General features: G+C 34.9%; 1 protein-coding gene across 1 annotated transcript in view; it reads right to left on the reverse strand.

Annotated features, from left to right (window-relative positions):
- Window positions 1–1,401: 1,401 nt before the first annotated feature.
- The window catches only part of DPY19L2 (dpy-19 like 2), a 94,833-nt gene continuing 83,007 nt past the window's right edge, over window positions 1,402–13,227 (reverse strand). Inside the window, exons 19-22 of the mRNA XM_060632869.3 lie at window positions 12,696–12,870; window positions 9,949–10,048; window positions 8,479–8,604; window positions 1,402–3,455 (exon numbers count right to left, since the gene is read on the reverse strand). Of these exons, the coding sequence (XP_060488852.2) occupies window positions 3,305–3,455; window positions 8,479–8,604; window positions 9,949–10,048; window positions 12,696–12,870 (552 nt within the window). The 3' untranslated portion in view covers window positions 1,402–3,304. The remainder of the gene's footprint in view (window positions 3,456–8,478; window positions 8,605–9,948; window positions 10,049–12,695; window positions 12,871–13,227) is intronic.

Raw genomic sequence — 13,227 nt, forward strand, 5'->3', positions numbered from 1 at the left:
TCTTAAGGTACTAGGATATTCACTGTAGTGCTGTTCTACATATATACATACATGAAGTAGCAAGAGTGGAAATAGCTTGACAATGCTTAAGAGACATATTTATATACACGGTCTCTACACACACACACACACACACACACACACACACACACATACATACGGGGTATTATATAGTACTATGAAAACAGTCTCTGTAAAATACTTCCCTATGTATTGCATAAAGAAGAAAACATAAAAGTGTTTAAATTATGTTAAAAGAAGAAAACAAGCAAAATATGCATCCCTGATAGTAAAGTTGGAAGAAAACAATGACACAATTGAGTTTGTTGAGTATTTCCTCCCTTCTTTCAAGTGTCTTTATTCAAAATTAAAATTCTGAGTTTGCATGGCTTGTATAATAGACACCTATCAAATGAAATATAATTTTTATTATTAAAATTAACATGAAAAGTACTCCATGCTTTTTGATGCGGCATCTGTTAGCGGCAAAAGAGTAGAAGACACAGCAGTCACTGACGCTGTAATCAGAAGATGGAGACATGGAAGACGGGGAGGATTGCTGTAGCTTGTGTCCAATCACTTCTAGCCGTAGTTTCAAATGCGTGTGCATAAATATGATCATCGGAAACTAAGGGAAACACTTCATTGCATTGGGGAAAATCTACCCATGACTCAACCCACAGTGTTCATGCACAGTCTTCACATTTCAAAGATATAAACGATTCACTATATGCAGGCGAGAGGCCAATAGCATTATTTGTACAAAAGTAAGGCGTAGCCCAGTATTCCTCTTTATTGACAGAAAATAAAGGTATAACTCTTTGAAATGTTGAGATGAAATAACCAACCATGTAACTTGATATTGCTAAGCTGGTTATTTGGTGAACGGGGAGAAGTAGCAATGGAACATTTTTGAGTGCACATCTGTAAGTGCCAAACACTTTACTACATTATCTTACATTATCTCATAATGATGCTACCGAGTGGGTAGTTTGGGCTCTCATTTACTGAACTGATTTACAGAGTCCGACTTACAGGCGAAGAAACTGAAGTTCACAGTCATTAGACATGGCCAAGCTTAATTAGCACAGTGCCTGGCATATAGTAAGGGCTCAATAAATACCTTTTGAATGGACGGTAGGTGATATACCCAGTAAAAACAAATGCCAGGATTTAAAATTAGACCTATCTGGTTACAAAGCCCACACTATTTCCTTCACAATACCCCGACTTCTGTGTGAGATGATGCAGAATTGTTTTTAAATGGCTAAGAAAGATCATTGCCAATGTAAACATGGTTAATAAATTTAGGAACCTATGATTTGTACCTTCATACCAGATTTATTTCAAGGTCAAAATGTATGCTTAGTAAAGGATGAGAAAAGATAGAAAACACACAGAGGATCTTCAAGGGCTTTTTTAATTCTTAAAAATATATAGCACATGAAAGTAACACAAATCCGTATCAATACATTATATTTGCATGAAACATTTAATTAGTTAATATTGTTCTTCCCTGTTTTGGTTGTTGAATTCTACCAGATTCTTTAAAAATATTTTTATGCCAATATCATCAAAAATGTGTTACTTTAATTTTATGAATGTCAGGTGCTATGTCTCTTTTCCTTCTTTGCCCTACACACCGAAAAATTATTTGAAAATGCTAAAATAGTAAAATGTTTTACTTTCTTAGCTGCTCTGCATCCTGTGTAAAAATATTTGACAACTATACAAGTTGAAAATAATAAATACATGTAAGTACACTTGTATAAAATATGTTGTTAGGTAATACAGCTCTTCTTTTAAAAAAATTCTCCCAAAGTTTGAAAAATATTTCCTATGAAAACATCATCCAAAATGTATTTTAATTTTTACGAATGTTAGGTGTTAAGTCTCCCTTTTCTTTTTTGTCTCATACCTAGGCCCCAGTTACTTGAAAATACTGATAAAACGTGGTATGCTTTCTTAGCAGTTTTGTAACCTGTATTAAATGAAGTATTTTACAATTATAAAAGTTGAAAAGTAATTTTATTCGTTTTCTTGAATATAATCTCCTACCTACCATATATGAACTAACCTATGATATTAAGTCATTTGTTATCTCAAATGTAGAGGGCCAAGGACATAAGGGAATTACAAAGACTCTGAGATGATTAACTTAAAGCAGATAGATACTAAAATGCTACAGATGTGGCATATTTACTATCAAGCACAGACAGTCTTTGCATTTGGCAACATCTTCAAGATAACTATTTCCCACTGCCAAAGCACTGTTGTTGCATAGGTTTTATATTGGAGGAGAAGATTTATAAAAACATCAATGTCCTCATCCAAACCCAAACATAAATGAGGATTTAGAAATTTGTTATTACAAAAGATGGCGATTGGAAAGATAGTAATCAGAAAGAAAGACTATGTCCAATGAGCTACAGGGCTGTCAAGATGAAAATGCCTTTGTTTCATTCGGGATCTAGAATCTTAAAATCTCATATGATAAATTTAACTAGATTTTCTTTTCTGATTATATTTAACCCCAAAAGGTGGTCATGTACCATAGCAATTTTTATTTTATCTGGATGTTAAAAGAAAAACCACTGGATTATAAAGATAGATTAATAACCTGTTGAACTAAGGTTGGGAACTAATCAATAGAAAATACTTATCTGGTTGGGTAAATAAATTTCAAGAGATACAAAACATTATAAAATAGGTTGTTATTAAAAATATTTAAACTGAAATGATAAAAAAATATTAAAAGCTATTAAAGATCCTTCCTGAGGGTTAGTAAAAGCAAAAACAACCTTAACAGACACGTGGTTACACACAAATTTCCTCATGGAGGTAAAGAAGTTGTGATCAGAATCAGGATTTTATGGAAGTGTCTTTCAGAAACTGCATTAGTCTATTCTAAGTGGTTTAAAGAGTTTGAGCTGGTACATGCTGGTACCAGAGAAAATCTGAAATATTTCACCTAGTTGGATGCAAAAGGACTTACATCTCCCCTTGACTTATTAAATCTCATTGTTCTTTTACATGTATTTTTCTTTAAAACTTTAAGATGGACATTTGTTTCTGCAGAATGAGATGATTTCGTCCTTTAAATAACAAGCTTAATAAGGCTGACATTCAATGGAAAACAATGAAACAATTTACCTTTTAGTAATCAGAATAACTAAACTATTTTTATCATCTTCTTTTTAAGGATCCCTTATTAAAGCTTGTGATTTTCTTTTAATGTAAATAAGCCAAAGTGATGGTTTTCTACACACCTCTTTGCATCACAGTGTGATAGGTAGTCTCGTTGTCAGTTAATCTTTAATACTCTGTACATACTATTTTGAAATACTGTGGTGAAGTAGGGTCTCGGGTCCGTGAGCAAGACGCTACATAAGGGAGGATTAGCTGTATTGGAAGGGTCTTCCACATCCCAAATTTCCAGCATACTGCACCCAGGCCTAAAAAAAAAAAAAAAAAAAAGGCACATATATACCTATATTAAAAATGCATTCAGATACAGGGGAAATAGGTAAATTATAAAGTAGCTCCAAGTTTGTTAGAGACTAATTTATTTAATAAAGGTTTTAAAGCATCATTTCAAAAAAATATCACTTCAACATTTAGAGATAAAAATGAAATTATGCTGCATTTTCCTGTTCCACTTAAGCAAATAATCAGTATATTATTAAGCCTACCAATAAAGGTCCAATATACATTCAGAAATACATATTTAAAAATTTATTTTCAAAATGAAATATAGATATACTTTCTAAGTGGTGTCACCATCCAAGCATAAGGGCTATGAGTAGTAGGAGACAAATTAAAGGAGAGCTAATCTGATTCCTGATGAATTTCATATTTTTGAGCTTAATCTAACCTAGATTACCATGAAAACATATAGTCCAAGGTGAGGAAAGAAAGCTCTTTTGCCAGATTTGTTTTCTTCAACCCTTTCCTATTTTGGGTGGCTCTATGATTCAACTGCCTGGGATAATATTTCCCACTAGAGAATAACCCCACATGAGAGTCAGTAAAGGGAAGAAGTCAGACGAAATTGACTTTAAAAAAAAAATTTTGTTAAGTTTATTTATTTTGAAAGAGAGAAAAACAGAGCACATGAGTGGGGGGGGGAGAGAGTAAGTGAGAGAGAAAGAAAGAGAGAGAGAGAGAGAGAGAGAGAGAGAGAGAGAATCCCAAGCAGGCCCTGTGCTGTCAGCACAGAGCCTGATGTGGGGCTTGAACTCATGAACCGTGATACCATAATCTGAGCCAAAGTCAAGAGCTGGATGCTTAACAGACTGAGCCACCCGGGCACCCCAAATTGACTTTTATTTTTCAATAGCTATATTGTATACAATTTATATACAATGAAATGTACCCATTTTATGAGTTAAGTTTGATAAATATGGGCAAATATGTATAGGTGTGTAAGCACCACCATAATCGTAATACAAAAAATCCCCAGCACTGAAACACGTTCCCTTGAGCCCTTCTGCAGTCAGCTCTCTCGCCCAAACTTAGCCCAGGAAAACACTGATCTTCTTTCTGCAATATAGTTTTGCCTTTTCTAGAATATTCTAGATATTTATATTCACTACAGCTTTCATGTGTTACTCACGTGATAACAATTCCATCCCTTTTCTTTCAATCTATACATGTATTTGTACTTAAAATGCATGTCTTAACAGGCAGCACATAGTTGGATTTTGCTTTTGTATTCAGTCTACTACTAATCTCTGCCTTTTGATTTGAGTGTTCAGTCACATTCTTATTTGTGATTACTAAACGTTGTTTGATTTAGGTTTGAAGGTCACAAATTCAGAGAAGTTCTTCAAGAGCAAATTTTTCTCAAGTTTCTCCCTGCTTTTGTGTCACCTTCTAGAGACTTCAAATAGTTGTTTTTAATATCATTAAACCTAACTTTGCATGCATCCTGTTAACTGAAGCATCTGCATATTGGAACTATGTCCTTGCTTTGAGTAGTGCCATGGTAACTCTTAGAGGACACAGTTCCAATACACATCAGTTAACATGACGCTGAGCTCCATGGAACCATGCAAAGCAAGAACGCAGCTTTGACATGCTCAAGTTTCACCTAATATAGTACCATGCAAAGTGAAGAGTACCTGTGTTTTCACCCACTTCTTATAACTGTAATATCTGCGAGCATTAACTCAACCTTTTCCTGCCAATATTAACTGAACTCCTTCCAAAACTGGTTTCTTATGGGTCTTATGTTCAATTTCTTTGGGCCTTAGACAGATTAATAACTCCTAAATCCAGTTTGCCCAAACTAGAAAATCCAATTCGCACTTTTCATTATTTTCCTTAAATGTCACACAGCCTTAGGGCTTTTAGGTAAGGAGTATGTGATACTTAATAGAACAGAGTTGTGAAGAAAAGCAAAAGCATCCAATTTTGTAAAAAGATTGCCTGGAGAGAAAATGTGCTATTCCTTCTTTACCACTTATTCCTTCCGTTCTCAGAAGGCTATTAGTGATAGTTGTAAAAATGTTTTTCTAAGTACCAGAATTTTAGAAGAGTTCTTCTTTGCATAAATATTTACTTGTATATTTAGAGTAAGTTGTTTACATAATTACATAAGTAAAAACACACAGATCTTAGTGTACAGCTCCATGAGCTTTGACAAATGCATCCACCCGTATAAAAAACATGTCAATCAAGAAAATGAACACTGTCATTCTTCTAGGAAAAAGAAAAAAAGTTCTTGAATCCCTTTACAGAGTATTCCCACCACCACCTCCACCCCCTGCTCCACCATAACCAACTGCTATTCTGGTTTTTATTCCCATGAGTTTTGCATATTTTCAACTTGATAAAATGGAATCTCATAGTAGGTGCTCTTCTGTGTTTGGCTTCTTTCACTCAGTATGTTTTTGAGATTCATCCTTTTTACATTTCAGTAGTTTGTTCCTTTTCGTTGCTGAGTAGCATTCCAGTGTATGAACATACTACAGCTTGTTTATTCATTTTTCTCTTGATATTTGGGTTGTTTCCAGTTTGAGATATTATGAATAAAGCTCCTATAACATCCTCTATGGATATTTTCATGTCCCTTGTTTAAATTCCAAGGAGTAGAATTGCTGAGTAACAGGCCAGAGATATGCTTAAATTTTTATAAGAAGCCTCCAAATACTTCTCCAAAGTGGTTGTATCATTTTTACTCCCATTGGCAATGTGGGCGATTTCTAGCATCCTTGCCAATATTTGGTACTTTCGTTAAGATTTTATCTGTTCTACAGTCTATGTTACGGTATCCCACTGTGGTTTTAATTTGCATGTCCCTGAACACTGACAATATTGAGCATCTTTTCATGTATTTACTATTCACATATTTTCTTTCGTGAATTATGTCTGTCCAAGCCTTTTGCCCATTTTCAATTGTGCTATAAATGTATTATTTTATAAAATTTCTTCATACACAAAATATGTGTCTCCTTTATCAGATACATGCTCTGCAAATATCGTCTCCCAGTCTATGGCTTGGCTTTTCATTTTCCTAACAATATCTTTTGAGGAAAAAATTTCAATTTTGATGTGAACGATTTATTGATTTTTTTATAATGGTTAGTGATCTGTGTTCCAAGAAATCTTTTAATTTTAACTTTTACATTTAGTTCTGCAATCCATGTCAAGTTAATTTTTGTGTATGGGGTAGTATGGGTCATGGTTCACTTTTTCTTTGATATAGATATCCAGTTAGATCAGCAACATTGTTGAAAACACCTGTTTTTGCATTCAAGAAAAAAAATACTGTTTTAAAATTTTCTCTGCATTTTTTCTTTGATCCGTAAGTTATCCATAAGTTTACTGCCTTATTTCCAAATATGTATGGATTGACTAAATATCTATATTTAGATTTCTAATTATTAATTTCTAACTTAATTCTGTAGGACTTCAAATCTTTTAAACATATTGAAGCCATTTTTATGGCCCAGCATATGTTTTCTCTTGATGAAAATTCCATGTGCCGTTTAAAAGAATGTGTATTGTGCAGAATATATCTTCCTGTACTGTTCTATAAGAGTCAGTTAGGTCAGGCTATTTGATACTTTTTGTTGTTTCTATCTTTCAATCCTTGCACTCTTTTTATCTAATTTTCTCAGTAGAGAAAGTTAACATTTCCAGCTATGATTAAAAATTTGCTTATTTTTTCTTTTAATTATGCATATTTCTATTTTGTGCACTTTGAAGCTCTGTTTAGATGCATACATTTTAATTTTTTTTAACATTTATTTATTTTTGAGACAGAGAGAGAGAGAGCATGAACAGGGGAGGGTCAGAGAAAGAGGGAGACACAGAATCTGAAACAGGCTCCAGGCTCTGAGCTGTCAGCACAGAGGCCGACGTGGGGCTCGAACCCATGGACCGCGAGATCATGACCTGAGTCGAAGTCGGATGCCCAACCGACTGAGCCACCCAGGCGCCCCTAGATGCATACATTTTAGAACTGTTACATATTTTTGATGATGAATTAATTCTTTTGACATTATAAAATGTCCATCTTTATCTGTGCTAATATGCCTTGTCCTGAAGTCTACTTTGTCTTATTAAATTTTAAATTAATGGATGTGCACATACATTATGTTTCTGCTTCTTTTACAAGATGCCATTTCTTCCTAGATATATTTATTAGATATTAAAATTAGATATAAAAATTAGCTACTAAACTTGTGAACCTAGCTCTTCAAAAATGTTCTATAGTTGAATTCCTAATTACCTACAGGAGAAATGAAAATTCTTAATGTTAGGCCTAATATGACAAAGAACCTCTTAAGTCAAGGAATCTAAAAAAGGCCTCAAGATAGCCTATTAGAATTTTGTGATTTCTAGAAACTATACTTAAGAATGTTTTTTTACTCTTTTCTCTTATCTGAAACTTTTTTCATAAGTCTTATAAATTTAATGTTATCCACTTGTAATAACAGAATGCTAATGTCTCTATTGCTGTAAATTCAAATCTTTATTTCACACATCTAATAAAAATTATCATAAGAATTTCAAACACTATGAAAGAAAGCTACATGATGCTAAATTTAAATGAAAAAATTTGGAAGGTAAAACACACTATAGTTTTTAAATGATATTTACTTTTCTACATGAAATGATTTTAAATGCAATAGTGTTTTTTTTAAGTTTATTTATTTCGAGAGAAAGAGAGAGAGAGAGAGAGAGAGAGCAAGCGAGCAGGAGAGGGGCAGAGAGAGAGGGAAAGAGAATCGGAAGCAGGCTCCACACTGTCATGGGGCTTGATCCCAAGAACCATGAGATCATGACCTGAGTAGAAGTCAACTGTTACACGCTTAACTGACTAAGCCACCCAGGCACCCCTACCACAATAGTATTTCAGTGGAATTTGTTTAGAATAAAAATTCTTAAAGAATCACAACTACTATAATAAAGTAAAACAGTTGTGGCTTAAGGATATTCCATATTGTATAGCACAGGGCTCATACTCACTTAGTTCTCACAACACACCATGCCTCTTCCAAGACGTAATAATTCACATGTAACGCCAACAATTTATCTCTCACTTCTTTTGCAGATTTTCGACTATAGGTGGAATAAACTATTTTTGTCCGGGCCCTTTACATTCAAAACACAAGTTAAATGTTTTAAAATAAATTAGAATAGACTAGAGAAATTTTGCTAGCAAATCAAAATCTTAATACTCACTGTATAGAGCATTCATATATATGACCTCAAGCAGCATGAATGTTTTGGGGATAGCATAGATTATTTTTGGATAGCAGTTTCCACATTCCTACTTAATTGTGCATGTGCTAAACCTTACAGTGGTTGGAATTTTGTATATACTGCTTGTTAGTGTTTACTGGAACAGACAGATATAAATTGGTTTAGAGTCTAGAGCTGGGTAGCAGGATAATAGTTCAGGATAAAAAATTTGCTTTGTTTAATGCATAAAATAATTAATCTGCTCATGGAACACATTCAGATAGAGGCTGAACGAGTGGAGACGTTTCAATAGATAATTTCATCTGGAGAAGCTCTGAAAAGCATCTGAATTGAAGTTGAAATGTAGCCAATCCAACATTGAGATAGAGGGCATCTAGTGTAACAGTCAGGTAGAGAAAATATCTTAATGGAAGTGTGAGAAACTGGATTATTTGCCAAAATTTGGTACGAAAGATGATTTGGCCTTAAACAGGTGTTTTTATGAAATCCTGAGCAATTATCATTTATGCATTGGGAATTTCTTAAAATTTCAAGCATATGGGATGTCCAGTGTCCACAACCAGACATAAAACTTTAAATAATTTAAAATGTTACCTCTAACAATAGGCCAAAGATGCATTAACAGGAAAAGATTACCCTGACAATTACTAAAATGATTAAAATAATTTTTAAAGTCAGTTGTTTAAGGAAAACAAAACTTTCACACCTCAGTAAAAACCTGAATTCTCATAACTGGCTAACAAAAAAACACCCTAAATTTTCATAAGTGCATATAGTATATAGCAAATTTCATGTATTTTTTTTTTGTTTGTTTTTAAAAAAAACCTAGCTATAGACCACCAATAAGAGGGAGAATGGTTTCTTCAATCAGGCAGAGGGGCTTGTGGAGTCCAGAGCAAGGGTAGCCAACTACGCCCATGGGCCGGATCCATCCCATCTGCCATGACTAGTACTTAGCAGTTCTACTGCAACAGAGACACACACGCAGGCTAGTCATGTGACATCTTCACTCTGAGAAAAATTAACCTTTCTCCTTTTTTCAGAGGTTTATTAAACATCCTGTAGAGTCAACAGGCACATAATTATACTTTCTGGATGGTTATTACACATTTTTAACTACCATCATGAGTATGAAGATGAGAACATATGCATGTGTATAAAACCTTCCCTATTTCTAAGAGCCGATATAAGTTGTAAGCGTGTCTAGTTGAAACACTTCAATCAGTTGCCAACCTCAAGTCTGCGTCCTCATAATGCGGATGATTCACAATGGGGTGAAGGGTAGACAGCTTGACACTGGCCATTGTAGGCATGGCGCCGGCAAAAACGGCATCTGGAAAGCAAGAATATATTCCTTAATGCCATATTTTAAAGAGAACAAAGGTTCTTTTTCATCTATAATATTTGAACTCAAATTAAGAATACAAAATACATTTAAATAATCATCACTGGCACCGTTCTTATTCTTTGCTCAATATTGTCGACTATAACAGGAACCAACTTTGTTATCTCTGCGCGAGGAACTGTGTGAAATATTTTCACTAGGATTAAAAAATCTAGCTCGCACAACTCCGTAAAGTGGGCTATATGTTATTCTTGTTTTGTAAATGAGGAAACAGACATCACAGGGGAGAGTGACCGGCCCAAGACTACACACCTCGGCAGTGTCCGAGCCAACCCTCTTAGCCGCTTCACTACAGCCTCCTGCCATGGTCAAGCTCAAGGTAAAGATGATACTACAAAAATTTCATATCTCATCCTGATAATCTGAAATGCTAAGAACTCAGAGACTGTTACAAAGGGCAAGTCTCATGCTACATCTTTTAAAATGACCTTCATGGGCTGTGAACTGTGGTTTCTTGGAAGACAAAAAGACCAAATGCTGACCTCCTGGCACTATGGTATAATACATTATTATATAATTTTGAAGGTTATTATCATTTTTAATCAGCATAATAAAATCACTAATAAGAACAAGACAGGTCATTCAGGTCTACTGTAAATAACTGTTCGCTTGCAAATATAACAAGTATTCTAAATGTAACGTCAAATGAAAATCTCTACATAGGAATTAAATTTGCAAATATTTAAGTCAACCAATATAGAAATGTGTATTTATTATCACAAGACTCAATAATTAATGATGGAAAGCTCTTAGGCCAGAGCAGTGGTTCTCAACCAGAGATGATTTTGTTTCCGAGAGACACATGTGGTCAACTTCCGGAGACATTTTTGGTTGGCTCGCTGTGCGGGACAGAGGTGCTACTGGCAACTAGTGGGTAGGAGGAAGGGATGCTGCTAAAACTCTGTGACTCACAGGACACTCCCTAACATCAATAGTGTCAAGGTGGAGAAAACCTGGGCTAGAGGGACCCAAAGCCCAGGGCCACAGTTATCAGGAGGACACGAGGCAGGCCTGTTCAGCAAGAGCTGTAATCACTGAAGAGAAACGATCTGTGGCAGAGATGGGGAGAAATGCTCTACATACTCTTCACTCTAGGTGGTGAGATAAATATGAACACAGTGGGGGAAAGAATATGATCTTTTCCTATATGTATACTGAAGTCTCCACATATACTCGACTGACCATATTAGAAAAAAGATCCCTTCTGACTTGACAGAGTCTCACTAATACATGACTTGGTGATTAGACCATGGGCTGGATTTCAGTTCTCACTTGTCCTCTCAACTGAGCACTTTTATGCAGTTCACAAACTATACAACCCTACATGGGGGACCTGAACGTAAGCACTAGTCTCACCCATACTATAGAGCATCATGCTGATTTTAATACACATGTGGTAACCATAAAAGAACTCATAATATGAGGATGAAAAAAAGACTTATAAGAAGATCAAAGAAGAGACAGCTAAAACTGAGGTGGGAGTCCGTGAGAGTTATCTTAGAAGAAGTTGCCAAAGGTAGGCCCTCTCTGCCAGGAACCCAAGATGAACACTGGAACAAAGAAAGACACACTAAAAGATTGAGAAAGTAGGTACCTGGTAAAGCTTGGGAAAAATATCTAACTGGGAAGGGATAAGGGAGAGTAAAGGGAGTGCCTACACTTGGTACTCCTATAGGGAAAATTCACAAGAGGATTAATTTAAAAATTCTGATTAAATCGTCCTGGCAGCTATCGGCGATTTAGGTACTGTCACCTCTGAAAACCAACTATCTGAGCTGAAGCTTATAAAACTTACTTAAATGATGCCTAATTAGTAAAATGGCAACTGTCAAATAAATGATAAGAGGAAACTGACCCAAGGAGTCACAGGATGAATTTAAAGAAGCCATAGTGAACAACTAGTGCCAGAAAAAATTACTAAATATCAAAAATAGTTTGGGACAAGATTATAGATTAGTTACAGAAAATACTGTAGAAAACACTTATTCTCTGGAAAGGTTTTTCAACATGAAATAAATAACTTTGCTTGAGGTGGTTCTGGATAAAGATAGGAAGAAAAAAAGGGAAGCTAAAAATGATATTTTAGAGTATTTAAAAGTAGGATTTATACTCAACTCCTTGAAATGATTTAGTGAAGAAAAAAGAATATCTGAGATTTTAACTCTTCTTGTGTGCAACTGGTTTTACAGAGTTGGATCAGACAGCACTGACTGAAGTGGAGAAGGAGTGCTGTTGACATTCCCATGGTCAGAAGTACCTTTTCCAATGGCCTGTAACTAGGTGTGGAATTTTGTTATTAAAGATTTCTTTTATTTGTCATTGGTAGAGTTAAAATACAATAATGATCTCAGAGTTATAACTGTGAACAATCATTAATTCCCCATGTTAATTAAAATTCCTGAGTTATCTAGGAGGCATTTAAAGAGGGCACAAAATTGTTTTTTGAAAGGGTTTGATTTGGTGGATGCTGCAATTAGCATGCTCAAAATCTGTGAGTGTATAAATGTCACCATGTGTGTGTATTTTTAAATGTGTGTATGTCACTAACTATACATATAACCAGACAGCTACATACCTGGTCTAGTATTGTATTTGATCCATTGTATCAGTTCTTCCTGAGGCAAATTATTAAATTCTCCTATTATGCTCCATTGATTATGGAGGTTTGCACAACCCTGTATTGACATCACTACTAGAATGCCAAAGATAACATTCTCAAAGCGAACTCTGCAAAAAACCCAGCCGAAGAGCTGAAATGAAAGAAACCATTTATTTTTAATTCTTATATGAAGAGTGCTATAGGGCAATAAGAAACTCTCACCTTGCTACTTTAACCAAGGTGGATTACCATTTGATACGATCAATGCACTAATAATATACGGAACTGCCATCACCTACTGTTTAAACATAGTAAATATTTTGGAATTACAGGGCCACTAAAAATGGAACTTTCTTTCCTCTCGAAAGAATTAAGGCAGAAATACACCTTACCCTTCTAGTACTGATTTACCACCAAGGATTAAGATCAGTAAATCACAAAATAATGGAACATCCTCGAACTAAATCCTGTAACATCTACCTTTCATGGGGCGGGGAGGGGGGCGGTC

The sequence above is a fragment of the Panthera onca genome, chromosome A2, assembly GCF_046562875.1.
Source record: "Panthera onca isolate mPanOnc1 chromosome A2, mPanOnc1 haplotype 2, whole genome shotgun sequence".
NCBI lineage: Eukaryota > Metazoa > Chordata > Mammalia > Carnivora > Felidae > Panthera > Panthera onca.